General features: G+C 33.8%; 1 protein-coding gene across 7 annotated transcripts in view; it reads right to left on the reverse strand.

Annotated features, from left to right (window-relative positions):
* Positions 1-2,626: 2,626 nt before the first annotated feature.
* Positions 2,627-20,856, reverse strand: part of LOC111504836 (uncharacterized) — a 1,217,253-nt gene continuing 1,199,023 nt past the window's right edge. For 6 of the 7 annotated variants that reach the window (XM_074181149.1, XM_074181148.1, XM_074181147.1 and 3 more), the window contains 2 exons: positions 19,693-19,871; positions 2,627-11,609 (listed from right to left, as the gene is read on the reverse strand). In XM_074181149.1, coding sequence (XP_074037250.1) covers positions 11,468-11,609; positions 19,693-19,871 — 321 coding nt within the window. In that variant the 3' untranslated portion in view covers positions 2,627-11,467. Of the gene's footprint in view, positions 11,610-19,664; positions 19,872-20,856 lie in introns of all 7 variants that reach the window. The other variant, XM_074181150.1, reaches the window with a different exon arrangement.

Raw genomic sequence — 20,856 nt, forward strand, 5'->3', positions numbered from 1 at the left:
TGGACGAGGTGATAAGTCATCCTCACACTCGCATAAGTTTAACCGGAGATTCATGAAAATTATGATCAATATGACATACATTGTGATAATCGTGCTTGTGAAACGAGATCCTCCAGTTTATTGAACCTGCTCAGAGAAAAAACTAACAATTAGTAAGAGAAATTAAGTAACCTTACATTTATACAGGGTGTAACTGAATAAGTGTAAAACGTGATTCCTCATCGAATAAAAGATAGGATCTTTCATATAAAAAAACTTCATTGGAGCATCTCTTGGTAGGTTACAGCCCCTTAAAGGGGGTACATAAAATTTGTATAAGTTTTTTTCACAAGCACTGAAAAAGTTACAATATTGAAATTAACCTGACGTTTTGTACTACCAAATATACACTTAGCCAGTAATTTATTTGGTTTACTCCATGGTTGTAAGGGGTGGAAAACGCAACCCCTAAAATTTATTTCCAATGTAGCTTTTTGTCTTATTATTTGTTTACCATTTGAAAATGTATTTCCGATAGCCGGTTTCATTCTAAACAAAAAATGTCTCTTGGGTTTTTTGTCCAAAATGAACCAGTTCGCAGCAAAAAATTATTTTACGAACAACAACAGAGATACATTGTCATAAATGCAAACTGGATTTATTGTTATTTTGTAGTTGGTATTTTCATTAAACGATTAAAGGGTAATAAACAAAACTAATTTATTAATAACAAAACACAAAACATGTCGAAATCATAGTAAATGTTCAATATGTCTACCTTCAGACATTACGCATGCGTCTAGACTTCAGCGCATTGAGCCACGTATTTGTTCAAATATTCCTGGAGTCTCTCTGATTACCCTGCACGCATCGATGATGCGGTTTCTTAAGTTCTCTACATCGCGAACAGGAGTACGATAAACCAAATGCTGTCAATGGCCCCTAATAGAGAAGTCGAGAGGATTGAGATCCGAGGATCGAGCGGGCCAGTTCTGTGGTCCTCCTCGACCTATCCACTTATTTGCATATGTTTCAGTTAAATGCTGACGTGCTACTCGACTAAAATGGGCGGGAGCCCCATCATGCATAAAAAACATATCCCTTCTGACGCCCAAAGGAACTTCATCCAGCAGTACTGGATGCACTTCCCTTAAAAATTGAACGTATGCCTCACCATTTGATCGAGGAGGTAGAAAATGAGGCCCAATTAAGTCATCCCCAATAACTCCGAGCCACACGTTAAGAGAAAACTGTTCTTGATGGTTATAGCGTGAGGGTTTTCATCAGCCCATATGTGGTAATTATGAAAATTAATAATGTTGTCCCGAGAAAAACTACATTCGTCTGTGAATTCAATCGTCTTCAGAAAGTCACAATTTCTTCTAATCATTTCTAGCATCCAATTGCAAAATTCAAGACGGTTCGGAAAGTCTCGCGGTAACAGTGCCTGTACTCGTTGCAGATGGTAAGGGTATAAGAGTTGTTCCTTTAAAATTCGAAATACCGTCATATGATCAACATTTAGCTGGAAAGCAATCTTTCTAGTACTGGTAGTAGGTTGTTCTTCAATCAAATTAAGTACTGCTTCCTCAAGCTGTGATGTTCGTACTTCTCAATGGCGACCACAATCCTGTGTTCTTTTGTCGAATGAACCATATTCTCGTAATGGTTGATGAAGTCGAGCAAATATTCTATGTGAAGGATGCTGCCGTTGAGGATACATTTCAGCATATCTTCTAGAAGCTTCTAACCCATTCCCCTGCGACAGACCGTAAACGTAATGCATATCAACCATTTCCTCATTTATGTATGCCATTTTAATAACAAGTGAATTATCAAAGTAACAAATTAAGAACAGAACAACAATACACAATTAGTATTAATTCAATTTCGAAAATTCACAAACTGACAGCGTCATACCAATTTAATTGTCACTATCGCTAATAGCGACCTACTAGATAGATTAGTTTCGTATTTTCGCATTTATGACGATGTTACTCTGTAGTTGTTCGTAAAATAATTTTTTGCTGCGAACTGGTTTATTTTGGGCAAAAAACCCAAGAGACATTTTTTGTTTAGAATGAAACAGGCTGTCGGAAATACATTTATTAATGTTAAACAAATAATAAGACAAAAAGTTACATTGGAAATAAATTTTAGGGGTTGCGTTTTCCACCCCTTACAACCATGGGCTAAACCAACTAAATTACTGGACAAGTGTCTTTTTGATAGTACAAAACCTGCAGATCACGGCCAACAAACCTGAATAATAGCTTTGGCACAGTGAGACGACTCTCATGAAATCTCTTTTTACTGTGGCACTAGTTTTCCACCCATAATGGTCGAGTATTCAGATAACTGAATTAGAACTCTAACCACCAACTATGAAAAAAAAGCTGAAGTGGAACGTTAGCTGCGAAGGTTTGACGCGTCTGTGAACTTGAAAATTTTCCCCCAGGTACTTAATCCCCTAAAAATGCTTTCTCTTTGAGCATTTAGTTACATTTCGGCAGTTTGTCGTCGATTTGTCTTCTCCTTGATGACCGTAATGTGCGAAAAATCAATTAAAGCATTTAATATGCAATTACTTGAACATTAGAAAATCGTCGATTGGGAAATTCAAACTTCATGTCAAAATAAAACACTGTTTAATTACAACGCCATATTTTATTGTGCATACAATAATACAGGTATATACATATACACTTTTGAACATACTTTTGGAAATATTTCTTGGACAGAATTCAACAACAAATATTTTTTAAAAACATTTCAACATAACAGTAAAATTATTTAAATTACTTTAGTTTAAGCACAAAAAAGAATCAAAGTGTAGTTAAATATTAAAAAAACGCACTTCAAAGTGTTTTGCACTGCTTATAATAACGTTTTATTGCATTTATATTTCAATGTACAGGATGAGACAAAACTATCGTCTTTGAAAACAATTTTCAAAACTAAACGAAAGGTTTTTATCGACCTTCTTTCAGTATTTTTACCTGGTTCATAGTGGTTCATCCTGAACGATGAAAAGATTGTCTCGTTCCTTGACATTTTCATATAACTAACAAACTAATCCGCTACCAATTTTTGTTACAAAATACAACTGCAATAAAATAATTTCTCATGAACACACTGTGTATATGACATAGTCATAAAAATCTAAAGATTTATGAAAAAAATTATAGAAAGTTTGAGCTACATTTATTGACATTTGAATAGATTCACAAATTATTTATTATTGATATAAAATGAGCACATTTTTATTATGTTGAAACATGAATGTAGAACAATAATAATGATACACATAACATGTTTTTTGCACATCCTTTTGTTAACATTGAGGAATCTTTGATTTATTCAAATCAAAGTGGTTGCAGCAATATTTACCATATCCAGAAGCCTTCTGTTAGGCTGAATCGATTCTACAAATTTCTGTTGATATTACAGAAACAGTTGGTGGTCAAAAACAGTGGGTCACAACCGCCTTGATTTATTATAGTAGGATTTGAGTTTTTAATCTCAGGTACGGGTAGAGAAAGATGAATCGGATAATCAATTGATAAAATGGCTTGTGGAAAGGAAATCTGTATCGCATGTACCAAGCACTTTATTGGATCATCATGCATAACTTCAGAAAACGATTTAGTTTTAGTTACTAATATTCAATACCTACTTTCATTTGTTTCTTTAGAATTTATGAAATTGTTATGGACTCTGATAATTGAGATATAATTTTAATAACATTTTCGAAAATAGGTTGAGGCCAAGGCAGTTTTTTGCATACATCCTGAAACACAGTAGCGAATATACAAATTTGGTATAAATGACAAAAAATTAATGAAAAGAGAAATGAAAATTTCTATGTTTTTTACCAGTTCTTGAAAATTCTGCATTATAATAAACAATCAAACTGAGTCATCATAAAATGTTTAGTTCCATAATAGGTTCAGCTGTATATGTTCACGAAAAATATTTTAATACTGTTATCAATTGTTTTAATGAAATCATTAATCTGAAGCTATAATAATGATGAACCCCAATTTGAAAAAGGAAGTGGGAGGTCATTTTCGAGTATACTTTCCATATACACATACTTTAGCTTATTGCAAACTACACGTCCCCACTACTAAATCAACGCAATGGCGATGTAGGGGTTAAATAATTTTTGGCAAAAATCTAACCATGAAACTTCAAACATTTATAAAAATGTTATTTGGCATTTATTATGAAAATATAATAACTGCCAAGTGTTTTAGTACAATATAGGTTTCAGTATTTAGCCTATTTACAAATATACAAGCTTTAAAACTAAAATATGTTACGTGACACTTTCTTCTTGGCACAAGGTAAGATAAGTCCATTGGTTCATGACTGAAAATGAAAACTGTTAATTGCAATCATTTTCTAAAATCCCGATTCGTGTCTGTAACCTTTCAGATAAATTCAAATGCATTCTTGAAGGGACTGGGCCAAAAATAAAGGAAGTTGGTAAAATTTATGTGAAATATATCGAAAATTTTCAAAACGTTATATTGAAAGATGAAATATTATATCATGATTGGATTATTGAGCAAAGAAAATTGGCTTCCTGATCATACATGTGATGTTTATTCGAGGATTCACTGACATTAGGAGGATATAAAAATGTACAAGTACGAATCCGAATTGTAAAATTTTATTACAAATTCATATGTGAATATGTATCCTGTCAAAAACAGGTAAAAAAGAATAATATATTAGATTCACTATTACATATCCATACATTTTCTGTGCTTGATTGAACCTTATTTCAAGAGAGTCTAAACGGGCATTTATAAGTTGAAATGAAGCCACGAAGGCTTCTATTTTGGAGTTACAACATCCTAAATCTATTTAAAAAAATAAGGGACACTCATTTGTCTGTTTTGAAATACTTTGATTTCAACAAGTACATCACCCCCAATAAAACTGAGAAAACTTCTTGGAATTACAAATAAAACTTTAACTTTTTCATGCTATATAATTGAAAATGCTGTATTTTTAGATCCGCTGAAAAACTTACTACTGACAGTATCTAGTGGACAAATTCTTCTTTACTTTTCTCAGTTCTAGTTTGTCACAAAGAGGGCAATTCATTTGTCAAAATTGAAGTATTCTGTGCTTTCGTGGGATTGTTTTTATCATTATTTTTGACCAGGAAGTAGAAATTTGAAATAATTTTTTCATTAATATTGTTATTTCAACATCACTGGAATGAACTATATCATTATTGATAATTACGGTTGCAGTCGTATTTTTTTATGTTCATAGGATAACCACTGTTTTGGGGAAGTTATTCAAATTCAAGGTCAAATCGAGTTCACATTGAAGACTATTTTCAAATTTGAATATTTCGAATAAAAAAAAGAGTTCAGAGGAATTTCTCTCAATGTTTAAAGTATTTAAGGATCACATCAGTTATTTTGGAAAGAAAAAAATATGTGCCTTTTCTCTATTACATTTTACTGAGATCTATGGTCAGAAACGGCATAGAGGTGGTACTGATTTGCAGAAACTTAATATTCAGAAGTGGATATCCAAATGCAACGAAAAATAATTTCTAAAAAAAATTAGATTATAAAAAAATCTCATTTGAGGCACATTAACATATGATAATATTTGAGAAAGATGATAGACTATTGTTTGTTGGATGTATGTAAATTTTTGTACCCAATATTACGTTTGCAACCCTTCTATTTGCTCCTCTAGTACATACTACATCATTCGGAGTCCAAATTTCCGGTTTTATCTATCCATCGTAGATGTTTCTATTAGTTGGCCCGATACGTGTTAAATGTGAATGGCCAGACTTATGCCAAATAATTCATAAATATTTTTGTGCTAGGTACTTGTTACAAGGTATTATCATTTACTAATCTATAATCAGTTATATTTTCTTATAATTGATCATTTTGGTTATTACGTAGCTTTGAGAAACTAAAGTGGCCTGAGTGGTTAATTGCAAAGAGAGATCTCTGAATCTTGATTTGGTGGATTGATTTGAATTCTCCCAAAAATGAATCCAATCAAGAGATAGTAATTGAATCCAATAGAAAATTCAGTTGATTCACTGGGCTGCTGTTCATAGAAAGTGAGTACAGTCTTGAAAAAAATTATGACCAACTGAAAAATCAATACAACATATGTATTTTGGGAAAGAAAGGTTTTGGCTTTCTATTTCTTCATCTTTAAAAAATTGTGGGAATCTTCCAAAGAAGTAGAAAGCCAAAATCTTTTTTTCCCAGAAATTGACCTCTCTTGAAAATATATCCCTTCAAATTTATATATTTTATTTATTTCGCTTGGCTTACGAAACTTCAATGAGTTGAATTTCAAAATTTTTAAATTCTACAACTCACAATATTCAACACTCAACTGATTCATTTATAATTTTCATATATTGAAAGGATAGAAAATATATATTTATAGTGCAGTAGAAGTTGTGCTACAGCCGTTATCAACACACTCTGATTATTATACACCCATAACAGTACATTTGGCAGTTACAGTACAGTGAAATGAGGAAACATCCAATGATATACATACATGAATAATAGACTTTTTTGAGTATCGTTTCTGAAAATAATAAGTGTCAGGTTACATATTGATAACAGAAAGTAAACTAGTCGAACTGACGATCGCTTTTTTAACACTTAACATTTAATATCCAGTTGACAGAAGGGTTTCGTTAGGCCGTTTTAATATGGAGAAACAATGAAACAAGAACTGACACTTTGAAAATTTGAAGACGAAAGTTTAATCACTATCAAATATGGAAAATGTCGAAAATTTCAATGGCTGTCGATGACAAGACATTCAATTATTGAGAAATTCTTCTAAGCAAATGTAATGATAGTACAACTTCAAAACCTGAGAGCTATATACATCAAAAACAGAATTTTTGGATATTTTTTCTGAAGTGTGGTGATGAACTAAGTTGAAGACCAACTGAAGAACATATTTTAACTAATACCGTATGTCACTCAATAAAATGAAATTGAATTTAACATTTGCTTGAATACAAATATACACAAACGCAAACTTACACATTTTTAATTTAAAAATTTATCTCTGAAAATTTTTGAAAACCAAGCATTTCTCTAACAATTCCACTTTATTCTGAAATATGCAGAGGCGTATTATCTACAAGGCAAACTAGGCATGTGCCTAGGGGCTCGAGGCCACGAAAGGAAACACGCGATAGTCCGAAGTTCGTGAAATTTGGGTACTGAAGTGCGCTCTTCACGTTTAATCCGCCTTTGGAAATATGATATAACTTTCTACCCGTTCAAGTCATTTTGGTAGTCTGTAGACATCGTAATGGTGTATTCGAAATTTCCAAGTTGTTAACTAGAATAAATATGGTGTTTATTGAGGGTTCCCTTACATGAATTTTATGTTCTCAGAATGCTGTCACTATCTGCATAATTGGCGATGAAAGAAAACGTGTTATGATTACCAGAAATAAGACGGTCAATCGATCATTCAGGCCTGGTAAGGTAAGATAAGAATCGATAAGGAAGAAATTATGTGGCAAATCAATTTGCAGAATTGCCTTGGGAGTAGTGATGAACTAATTGAACTGTCAAAATTGATTTGTAAACTCGATGCCAATTCATTACAAAATAATCGAGAAATATATGATTGGACTGAAATATTGCAAACCTATCTTAGTTACGGATATTTATAAGCTGGAGCATTCAGATTACATAAAGAAACATTTTATGGATATTGAAAATTGAGTTCAAATAAATATGAAGCAAACCAGAATAGATGTTAAAAAAGCACTGTTATTGTACTCATGTTTCCACTCGAAATAATTGTCAACTGAAGACCAAGTCACTACTGCTTTTACAAGTTAGTTAGTAATAGATGGTAGGGCATGTAGATTGTATACAGGATGTTGCGATCTGATAAATTGGCATTTTTGTTTTACACATATTCTATATTCATTTTGCAATATTTCATGTGAATGATTTAATGTATCTTGCAGTTTTTCTCTCTGACATTCATCGAGTACGATTTGAAAATAAATCTAACCAAAAAATTAAATGACTGCAATTTTTTTCCAATTGCAATTTTTTTCCAATTGCAATTTTTTTCCAATTGCAATTTTTTTCCAATTCCAATTTTTTCCAATTACAATTTTTTTCCAATTCCAATTTTTTCCAATTCCAATACCACAAGTTACTTATAAATAAAACCTTTTTATTTGTTAAAATTTCTTCGAATTTATGCAGTGACTTACCGGGGTGAATTGAAAAGTTTGCCCTTTATAAAGTATAAAAGGTCGATAAAAATATTTGATACATTTTCTGGCGGAATGAAGAACAATATTTGCTGTTTCCTTAAATGTTTTTTATGGTGACCTGCTTTATGAACTTGTTTGGACTGCTTGGAACTTTTGTTGTAGTAATTAATATTACTGGAGTTTTATCCCAACACCCAACCGTTAATTTTAACACTTCGATACGTTTCATCATCTTCAAAAAGAAGATTTAATCTTTCTCTTTAAGATGATCACTTGGTGATCAAAACACGTGTCAAGGTGTTAAAAATATCGGTTTGGTGTTGGGATAAAACTCCAGTAATATTCTGCTTTATGAAGTTGTAATTTATGATATTGCATTGATGTAATATGGAAATATGTTATGAAATAGTAGTAATTTACAACTTTTAATTTCTATCATGTATGTTTATAATTCAGCAAATGATCTGCTTTGTTTTGCTTCTATACGGTATATGTCTTCAATTCTATGTGGGTCCTCAATTTTCTTTGACTAGATATCGTTATATTCATTATGTTCAGATGACTGTCAAATGGTCTTACAAGATAATATCTCTACTTTCTGTTGTAACTGATATTCACATTATATTACCTTATATGTTATTTTGAACAAAAACATCGTTTTTGAACTTTATGTCACTCAGTGTTTTCATTAGCCGACTGTGAATGGAAAGAAACAAATTAATAATAAAATTGTGTGTTTTGGAGTCCATCAGCGACAGAGCAACCACTTAGTTTTTATATGCATGATTATACGACTCTACTGTTTCTTAAAGTGCCTTACCCATAATGTAATGTTAATATATGAGTTTAAAATTTTTACAAAGATGTCAGCTTTGTCGAATACGAGTTTAACAGTTTATAGAAAGCACATATATCCCAGCTAACATTTAAAAAACAACCGTCAGTTCTCAAGAGGTACATTGAATAACAACAATTAATTGATAGATCTGAGCACCTGATACCTAGACTACCAAAAATCTGGCCCAGTCTGGTGGTCTGCCACGAGCTGGAGCGATCTTAGTGTACTTAACCTACATCTAACACTTCAGTGAGCTCAAGAAAACATACAGCATGTTCAAAACATTTAACAGTGATATTTCTAGAAGATAAGCACTTAACCTAAGTTTAATGTCTTTCAGACACATAATAAAAACACCGATACATAAATACATAAATAAATTAAAGTGGATTGTCATTTTCTTAATGGAAATCTCGATCAACTCCCAGCTGTGCGCAGACCTCTAAAATTTAATTCTAATATCATACATATAGTAACATGTACAAATATTCATTTTATTATATCAAGTATTAATATAGATAGATTCATAGTAATAGACTTTCAAAAAGATCACAACACAGAGTTAAGAGTACCTCCGTGCTTTGAGCACGTGCGGTACTTTTGAGTTAAAAAAATCACAAAACAGTGGACTTGTCTCAAATTTTCCTTTATGGCACATGTTTGATCATACATTCATAGTCATACAATTTCTCCTAATTTTTATAAGAATATTCTAAGGGCCAAATATAACCATTTCCTATTTAAGATTAAGTTAATATATGAATAGTATTAGTAGCAGTTTATTTAAAATAATATCTTATATATTTACCAATTCATCTAATGTCTAAGTTGTTAATAATACAAAGAAAAGTTAAAACACTCACTTTTTTGAGCAAATCCACTAAGTGTATTTTTTTGCAAGTTAAATTCAGACAAGTTCATAGTTTTGCTTTAGTTATATAATACGTATAGTTCATTACAATAAATTATTTATGGCCGTTTTTGATATTTGATTAACACTTTGAGTTCAGATCTATTGCTCAAACAGTTCGGAAAATGATATTTCAAGAATACACCATAAATCCAGTTCCTCAATTTCTCAATTGTTGCCCATCAAAAGTGAATTGAGTCAACATAACTTCAATTGAATAAACCTATTGTAGGTATCATCCTCGTCGATTATTCAAAGTAACGAGATTGGAAATTTGCTATTTAGTATTGGATTCAATTTCGAATAGACCATTGTCAAAATTGAAATTATATATAAGTATGTGAAAACACATTTGGAAATATCCAATACGAAAACCTTGAGAGTAAAATAGGGATGCACTTTCAACAGCTTAATGTTTACCATACTCCTGAAGAAGTAATGAAGAATTAGAATAAATACGAGCGAAAAGAATATTAGAAAATGAAAATGATAGCAACGACAGAATTGTGGTAAGCCAATGCGAGTGAGGCTGAGGAAAATTGAAATGGAAACCTATAGGCATAGAAATATGTAGCAAAGCTTCGAAACAAGTAAATATGAAAACAATGGTAATGGAAAAAGATTGATACCACAAAATGACCTAGGGTGTAAAACTGCGGAAGAGATAAAAGATAGAAAAACAGTAGATGGAAAGTTACAGATTACTGAGTAAAATTCATACTCTAGAAAGAAGTTACCTATTGATATAAAACACAGGTTTTTGAGAATAATGGTTCGTAATGAACAGATACATGTAACCAAACCAACAAAAAAACCTGGTTATCTAAGAGTAGATTTTTGGTAAGAAACGGGAGGCAAGAAAACTGACACGTTTTTAACGTTCTCATCACTTTGACATTATTATTTCCAGATAAAGATAGAAACAAATAATCGAGAAAAGGCTACGGTAGGTTCATTCAGAATTCTTGGCATTTCATAAAGACTATTAGGTTAATTTTAGGTTAGAAAACATCTATCACCTATACCCTATCAAGTGGATACTCATATGTTTTTTCCGAGGTAACTAAGATTTTGGGCATATTCCTTCTTTTTTCTGAGCACAAACTTCTTTATTCCAGATCTCTAATGGTGATGTTGATGATTACAATGATGCATTTTTGAATAGTGTCTCACTCGACATTCGAAAGGCACTAACGTTACGTTAACGTAACGCAACACAACCCCTATTTAATATTAAATATAAATCTCTGTAATATGTGGTTTGTAATTTGTACACTACTACTCTACCTATAATTTTTTACCTACGCTCTCTAACTTTTGAGTAACAAACATGTCTTTTGTTCAAAAAATGTGAGATGTTTCGTTTTGATCTGACTCGTACTGTTATTAATTTTTGATTGCCCTTTACCTGCTTTTGATTTATTTGTTGATTTTAAATATTTGAGAATGATAAAAATTCGATCTACGACTAAGTACTAAACGGGCTTGGCACGGAAAGTTCATAGCTGGTGGATGAGGGGGGATCTTTTTCTTTTCTTTTCACAGGTTCGGCGTCGGGGGGTCGATGTGATTTCATGTGAGCACTACGGCTTTTGATTTTTGTGAACACTCTGCCAATAAGAAATACATTCAGTAAAATAAGGTTAGCAGGGTGGTTCAACGGGTTCGTCCAACAAGGTGATTGAGTTTATTTGAGTAAAGTTACACTAAATTAATTTTAAACTTAATGCAGTCGTTAAAGACACTGTGTTATATTTTTAGACTCAAAAATATTTCATGAAGTTACCTTACCAGGGTCAAAAACTTTAAACTTTGGATCAAATGTGACCAAACTTCAAGTCTAATTTGGATTTTGTAGAGAAACATACTTAATCTGGGCCTTCTCTAAAAAATGTGGAACCAAGAGTTGTCAAAAGTAAAAGTTTTATATAGATTGCGTTTAGTCTTTTTGTGTAATTTACAAAAAAAAAAAGAACAAACGATCAAAATTATCCATATATGATTCTGCCATTCGAGTAAAAAGATATCTTTTAACATTGATATATTTCAGTTGTGACTGATTCCTAGGTTGAAAGATTAATAAGATTAGTTTAATAGCCACTATGATATCGTGACTTGACTAAATTAGATTTTTTTCTTCAGTACGTTATCAAGAATAATAAAAGATTGTCTCATTTTTCAAGATGAAGTTTCCTTCATCGTAAATAATATTGCTATCATATGTTTTATTGCATAAATAAAAAGTTAGGTCTTTGGAATATTGAACCACCCTGTAATTCGCAGAAAGTACATTAGGAAAGTTGGAAACTGAAAAGTAAAATAAGAAGCAGCTTGAAAATGAAATAAGAGTTTTGTCAGTACGAAAACATATTTTGGTGTGAGGCAGTGTGATTGCCGCGAATACCAAAATTTATGTTGCTCATTTTCTTTTTATTTCGGCATTGTGATCGGCAGTGACAATGTTGTGACATGCTCACGTGCATTTTTATGTTTGAAACTGACACTATTCTGTGATCAGTAGAAAAAAATTGTTCGTGTAAGATGAATTTGACATGAGTTGCTATGGAGCAATATTGTTTTTTAGGAGTGTAAAAATGAATGAGGTTGATAAAAATGTTATAGCTTGACATCAACTGACGTTTGTGAGAAATTATTCCCATTTGAGTCTTTAGTTCTGTGAATTTATTTACTTTTTCTGACCGATTGTACTTTTGATTTTTTCTCTGAGTGTTAAGGCTTGCTAGAATTTTTAATCAAAGCTTTGCGGCTTTCTCAAAGTTCATTCTTCGATAAGGTACACACCCACTATTCTCTTTTGCATACCCTCATTTTCAACGACGGTATTTCCCAGAGATTCATATTTTCTCACTAACGACATATTGGAAAATACAGTTCTCTCATGTATAGTTTTATACAAGTAGTCATAAAATTTTCTCTTTTTTTGATATCCCTACATTAATTCTAGGGTTCTTTAGGGACCTATCTAATCCTTTATCTTTTTTCCATTGTTCATCAACGATATATTAGAACACCAAAAATCTACCAACGACAGCACATCCATTCAGATGCCCTCAGTTTCATAGCTTGATGAAGATTTGGAAGAAATCGGTCAGCCTAGGGCAGAGTACCCAAGTGAAATTTAATACTAAGCAGATTTGGGTATCAGTTTTTCTCTGGAGGTGAATGTGACAGAATTTGTTGCTTGTTAAACTGGATAGAAAATATCCACAATATGGCACAATTACGTTGCTTGGATTAGCTCAACAACATGGGACCGGAATACTGAAAGCTTTATAAAGCTAAAGTTTCGCAGTATTACTCGCATATATGGAGCTCTGCCCTTGAGCTTATCCTGAGGGCCATCCAGCTGATTGGAGACAAAGATCACAATCGTTAGTCTCGTACAAAGAAAATCGGGCACTTTTAACTTTTCTGTTCGATTGACACTTGATTCCTCGAAATAATTTTTTTCACACGGACACTACAGTTAAGATGTCTCCACAGTACCATAAGAAATATGAAGAGAATATGAAAATAGTGTCCGGTGGCAAAATTTGGATGATGTCAGGATATGACAGTTGAATAAGTATTGCAATGAGATTCCAAATTAGCCAAGGCGTCTAAATAAAAAAAAATACATCGAGTGAACATTATAATTAACAAGCACATGATATTGAACTAGTCACTGAAGAATTTTTCAATGAAAGTGGGCACGTAATACCTCATTTAGAAGAAGGGCAATGCTAAAGTGATGCATTTTTGTCTCTGCTGCGGTATCTGCGCTTTCCAATTTCCGCACAATACTTTAGTTTTTATTTTGATTTGAATGTTTTTGGAGAAATTTGTCCTTCGGAAAAAACTTTGGTTTTCTACTCATGCACCAACAAAAAAAATATGAGAAACTTCCAAAAAAGAAGAAAGAAAATTACTACATTAGAGTTTCATGTAAGTGATAATTTATAAAAAATACAGCGTGCGGCTCCGAAAACGAAACAGATCAAATATCTTTAAGACACATTTGCTGACATAAGAGACATCTTTCTATCATAAACTCAACTGTCGTACTTCCTCCATCGCGTGACACATCATTGAAAATATAATTTCATGAGGAATTCATCTATGTGATTGTCCACTACGTAGGTAACTTTCCATTTTGGCACCCTCCAGCGGAAAAACAGTATTATCAGGTAAATCCAGAAATGTTCCAAAATTTCGGAAGTTTCGAGACTAATTAACACACACTCGTGTACGGCAGTTAATGGAAAACAGTTCGGGCAACAGATCTGTCTGAAATAATGCAGTTTGAAATTATGCACAGTTTTCTATTTTTTGGGTGTATACAATGTGATTTTTTAAATTTTTGTTATCTTTTCTTGACTTTCAAATGAAGTGTCATAATTTGAAATAGAGAACAATTCTTTTTTCCGAAAGAGGACGCTAAAATGAAAAGTTACGAAGTGAATGATGGTCACCAGGAGGCCGGGTTGGTGGTATGACAGTTGAGGTTACGATAGAAAAATGTGCCCCATGCAGGGCCGTCGCCATGGGGGGGGGGATGGCAGGGAGCCTCCCCCCTGCTTTTGCGACTTGGGAAAAAGTGGGGAAATTTTTGGCCGTGAAGATAGAAAAAATAATAGTAAAAAAAATGAATGAAAATTAAAAAAATAAAAATGAGAGAAAAGAAAGGGAGAGGTACTAAGAAAAGGGAAAGAACCAGTAGAAGGTTGGGATTTCCCAACATGCATAACTTGGAGATCCCATACTTTGAAATTCTGAGTTGTTTGAAAACTTCAAAAAATTTTAATTTCTCCCAAGTAAGAGAACAGTCCTGAACAGTCCATAAATTTTGAAGTGACAATTTTACAAAATTCCCAACTTTTCGCTGTTTTTTCGACTTGGAAAAGTTGGGAAATTTCGGGCCGTGAAGATAGAAAAAATAATAGTAGAAAACAAAAAGCACAATATTATTTAAGTGTTGTTTCCTTTCATTCGTATTGAATATTCCCATACATGGTGGATATGGTGGAAGACCGAGGATCTTGGTCCAAAGTAGAATAATTCCCATTATTATTTTTATAATTACCAAAATGTATTTCTGTTTGTGCATACCCTATCGGGCATTAGCATTCAGCCGATCTTTGGATAGCTAAGTAAGAAAATTAATATATTATAGTAGTAACTAATCCCTCGGCTTTCATTTTTTCGAAAGTTGGGAAATTTTGCTGATGGGGGTTGGGAAAATTTGGATTCCCTCCTCCCCGGTTTTTCTTTTCGCTACGGCCCTGGCCCCATGAATTAAAAATCGTCCTGTTTTTATATTTATTTCTTAACAAATGTCTTTTGAAGATATTCGATTTGTTTCGTTTTCGATGCTGCACTTTGCATTATGCTGTATGGCGTTCCTATATATGATTCAATTCAATGTTCATGCGAATAAATTGTTTTCAAAGGGTTTTTTATTCTAGCAGTCTTTATCTGAAAGAGAATACACACGATCTGCACATCTTTGTGAAATTTCCTTCGTAATTTTTTTTTTTATTCCTTCGGAAGATTCCCATTTTTTTTTTCGATTTTTTTCCATTTCACTTTTTGTTGCGGATACTCTGCCAAGAAGCCAGATATATGAAAAATGTAGAAAATTCATCATTTTGTGGAACTACTGCAGTTGATAAAAATATAATATCTTTTTTAAAAATTCAATAACCCGGTTCATGGGAAATATCAACAACCAAATTGTGGAACGTTGAAAAAACTGATGGCATTCTGTATCGGGTGTTTCAGTCCTTTCAAAAATAAGCTAGAGCCATCAAAAAACCATTCGGGGGTATTTCAACTCCCCCTACCGTAAACAGATGAGAAGAAGAACTCCTTATTTTCGGAATTATGTTGCTTATTCATGAAAACTTTCATGAATAAAAAAATCACGCGAATTAGGAAACAATGTTCATAATTTATGGCGGTCAATCAGTTTCGATCTGCCACAAATCTTCTCAGTGGTACTAGGTTTGGTAATGAATGCGACTTTTGAACAGAAACCATTCTGAGTAAAAAAGATAAACGAGGAATTCAGTGTCTGTTAAGATTTTTACCGTTTATTTTTGACGAACGGTGCTTATCTTTCTATCAATTCCATAGATAACATAGAAGTCTGTATGCTGTATGCACCATCATATTTAAAGACGATTTAATGAAATTGTGATTGAGCTGATCCACTGTATGCTATCGATACACAGTCGAAGCTGAACAGTTGTCAGAGTACAAACTTGTCAAATTCATCAGAGTAACTATCACTTAGATATTTTCTTATGAAATATTTTCTACTGAACATCAATACAAGTGTCTCCAGTAAGTCACAAGTTCAAACAAGAGATGCATGCTTGAGAGAAATAAGACGTACTGAAAAACTGTAGTGAAATAAAAAAATAGGTATCTCCCGGTAAGTTGCTTGGGAGATACATTAAATGATGGAGGTACAGATGGTAATCAGCAAATTGCAATATAATTATATAATCTGTAAGGTTACCCTATATGTCCTGTCGAATCAAGCTGAATTGAAAAAAATGTGGATCCTTTAGGTAATTGAATTGTGAATTTAACATTTGAATGATACAACAAAAATATAATAAAATTTTCAAAACCATTGGATGGAAATATTCAAAACTGAATGTATTGATATAGAAAAAAAAATATCACTATGAAATTTTGTTGAAAATTAGTTTTCCCAACAGAACTTTAAACTCAAGCGGTCCGAATAATCATAATGTTTCAATTAGTTTAGAAAATACATATCGAATTTTGTATTTGAATATTATCTCTACTATTAAATGTCCACATATCGCAGCTGGATGGAAGATTCAGAGGACATGACATTAAGAGAAGCCTTTAGTTTCCAGAATGTGATAAAAGTGAAATTTTATGAAGAGTTACTTATACTCACATGTTTATTTTTGATTTATCATGAACATGAATACAAGTTAGGAAATAATCAAAGTAATGAGCTGAATAATCAGATGATCATTAATAAGCTCATTGCCAGTCTTAATGGTCCTTAATGGCTAAAATTTTACGAAGTCCACGATTCCACCACATGAATTGTTCAACAGCAACAACAACAAAAACAAAAATGCAGTTTCACAATGAACAATTTGCATTCCATTGTGTAGCAGATTCTTTGAGATGACTGATCCTTTCAATTAGCTTTCGATGGTTCTCTCATGGATATCTTCACCAAAAACGTTGCTGTTCCCAATGATCCACAACATTTTGGAAAAAAGCTGAAATCAAATATCTCGATTTGTTGTCGACAACACACCTGTTCCCTAGTCTATTTTCCCAAATGGTTATAATCTACAGCGATTTGAATTCGATAAGAGTCGTTTCTTTCGCACAATCACTAGCCTTAGAGCGCATTATATATTTTTGAGTTCGGTGCTTGTTATTACTCTTCATGAAAAAGACAAGTGGCCTATTAATCAACGGAAGAATAAATATGCTTATCTAGTGAGAATTCCAAAGGCAGCAGAATGAATGCTGAATGGTGATTGCGGAAATAGATCTAGTAGCTTTGATTTGGTTATACAAGGTAGTTCACTTCTAAACTATTTGGCAGGGTTATGTTATCTGCTGTGAATCAACAAATGATAAAGTTGAATCTAGAAGCTGGTAAAAGTGTTTCTATAGATGACTTGATTACTAGAAAAACGGTAAATAATACCAAGCAATCTGAAAAAGAAAGGTACATACAGAAAAAGGCGAAAAAAACACTCGAAACAATAGTGGTAATGGCAGCACTAATAAAAGTAATGATGAAGTTATTATTATACTCGATGTTGAATTAGAAGAAGAATTAGACGAAACTGATTCCGTGAATAGAAACAGACCAAATGGACAACGAGACTGCGCTGAAGAAGAAATAGTAGAGGCGAAAAAATGTGAAGCAGAGACTGACAACAGCCACGAAGAAGAAATCAATAAGACTGGAAGAGATAATCTGAACTTCGAGTTAACAAATTTATATTAGTCGCACAGAAGACAACCAAAGGTACGAATAAAACATATGTGTTTTTTTTTTATTTGTTTTATGTGCTGGTGGGTTAAGCTACCTATCGGGCGCGTCCTCAGGTGACGTATAGGAGAACGGCAAGGGGAGTGGAGGCCTTGTCCGGAAAGCCAATGTGGCCTTACGGACGGGGTTGCCGGACTCCTGGTCAGTGGCAGGAATAAGTAGGGTGAGGAGAACTAAAACCCCCAAAAGCCTTTGCAAAACATGCCACCGTGGCCCAGTCTATCCATGCTACGGTGTAAGAAATCGTGCCGACAGCTGAATGGCCGCAGGGTGATATGCGGTCACGAACGATCCCCTTGGGGAACTGGGCGAAACCTCATTGTAATCAGCCTATCTCTGGTAATGCGGGGCTCTACCAGAGGTGACAAACTCTTCCCTTGATACTTGTGGGAACACACATGAATGAAACAACAGAAACAACAAAAACAAAAACCAATCCCGAGGATGAACAGAAGTGCTCACCTCAATCTAATGTGGTGGCTGGGGATGAACAGAAATGTCCACCCCAATCTACCGCTTGGAATGAGGCAGGCATATCACCTCCAACAGCAAGGGCACTTCCTGCCGCGGGCGCCAACAGCTCCGCCTTGATCAAAGGCAAGGAACCGGCCGCCCCTGCAGGAAAGCATCTACACGGAGGGAACCCCAAGAAGGTTGAAGAAGCCGCGCAACGACAGTAATATCGCTGAACTTTCCACCTCATGGTTGCCAAAGAGAGTGTGTGTTTGGTGAGTCTTGGCCTACACCTGCCAATATAAAGGAGATGTCTCCTAGTGACCTGATCACCTACCTGGAAAGGACAGGATGTACGATGACCTAGGAGGACAACTCCTCGGGAGGTTGTACAATGGGTCACATGTGGCCTAAGTGCTGTGAGTCTACACTCACCCTCCCTACTCTATAGATACTAGATACCAAAACATGGTCAAAACATGTGGTCAAAATCATGGAAAAAGGCGAAAAATCATTTTTGTGTTCGTTTCGTAGGCCCAGCCAAAAAATTGACGCCGCCTTAATTTTCAAAGGTATGAAGGATACATTGCTTGTGAATAAGAAGGAAATTGTGAAAAAAATAAATATTCCACAAAGGCCTTCGAAGGGGACAATTTTTGTTGGCAAGTTATTGTGTGACTTGAAGTTTTGTATAGATATTTTGTACATGTCTAATGCTGAACTGTTAGGCATAAAATATTGTTATTTTATCCACTGAGGAAATTTTCATTGGGAGAATATGAATAAACCAATAAAGTAAATAACATTGCTTGAAACACTTTTCAAACAAATTTATCACGATTTTGAGAACACACCCCAAATTGGGGTGTGGAGTGACTTGATTTTCAGGAACCATTATTTGTAACTGATTCATCATGATTGTTCATTGTCTTCCATTCAGATGATATTACTCGGTTTGACAACATTTTTTTTTCAATTCATCCTGAAATATTATCAACCAATTTTTCACCCTAAATGCTGATTACCACCCGTAAAACCACCAGAACAGAAAAGAATACCTTGTTCCGCACACTGGATGTTTGTGTATTTCGATAGTAACGAATAGTATTAGCACGTAAGCAGAGGACGCAACACACCGATCATTTACCTTTTTAGGACGAATCGTGTACACTTACTTCCCGCATATCTTACAGGGGTACTCGTCCGTCGAATCGGGGTGACATACGCTCGGGTTCATCGGCAGTACCGTCACCACTCTCCTTTCCGATGTCGTCGATGAAGGCGTGGGAGAATTACGTGCGGTGCCGCCGTGAATCCGTATGTGCCCGTTCAGCGCTGCTCGAGAGTTGAAACTCTGAAAAGAAATTAGTGATGATTATCATCTACATTTATTCCGTACATATGACCTGTCAAGAATTAAATATAGTGATGTAACAAATCGTCTAACATAAATTTCATTTTATGTTTTATAATAATTTACAACCTATTTCGAATACACATCATCGTGTTTCTTTTTTTTTTTTTCGAAGGTTCTAGAGTAGAGGGAGAGTTTTTATTCCGTTGATAGCTGGTTTATTTGAGAATTGTTTTGATATTGTAATGCTCTTCTGATAATTGCAATTGTGTCTGTCTATGTGTGTATGTGTATTTCAAACAGCGCAAAAATGCGCGAGTATGACCGGTGTCAATAGATCGACAATTTTTAGAATTGGAAAACAACAACTTTTTCGAGCCGAAAATATCCACTGGTAGAAAGTGTTTGGTTATCAATGAAGAAGTGAAGAATTCTATTAGGAGAACAGTACACTTTTTTTACATAAAAAACGAAATACCTACATTAAATAAAGTTTTGTCAGTTACTCGTGAAGACAGTTTTTTTCCTGATATAAAAAGAACTCGATTATGGAAGATATTACATAAGCTGAATTTCACTTTTGGAAAGCAAGAAAGAAAGAGCATGTTAATAGAAAAATCAGAGATTGTAGAATGGAGAAGAAACTATTTAAGAGAAATAAAGAAAGCCAGAGCACTAGGTAAATCTATTTTTTATTTGGACGAAACATGGGTCAATGAGGGTCATACCGTCTCGAAGGTTTGGCAAGATCAGAACATCAAAAATGGAAGACAAGCCTTTATGGAAGGTTGGTCCACTGGTTTGAAAATTCCAGTTGGAAAAGGTCGTCGTCTTATCATCACTCACATAGGCAGCAGTAAAGGATTCGTGAAAGATGGATTGATGGTGTTTGAATCGAAGAAAAATGGGGATTATCATCAAGAAATGGATGCCACAGTATTCGAAGAATGGTTTAAAACATACTTGTAAAACTTCCGCAGGGATC

The sequence above is a fragment of the Leptinotarsa decemlineata genome, unplaced genomic scaffold (assembly GCF_025532065.1).
Source record: "Leptinotarsa decemlineata unplaced genomic scaffold, Ldec_3_MD MMD2_tig00026307_RagTag_RagTag, whole genome shotgun sequence".
Lineage (NCBI taxonomy): Eukaryota > Metazoa > Arthropoda > Insecta > Coleoptera > Chrysomelidae > Leptinotarsa > Leptinotarsa decemlineata.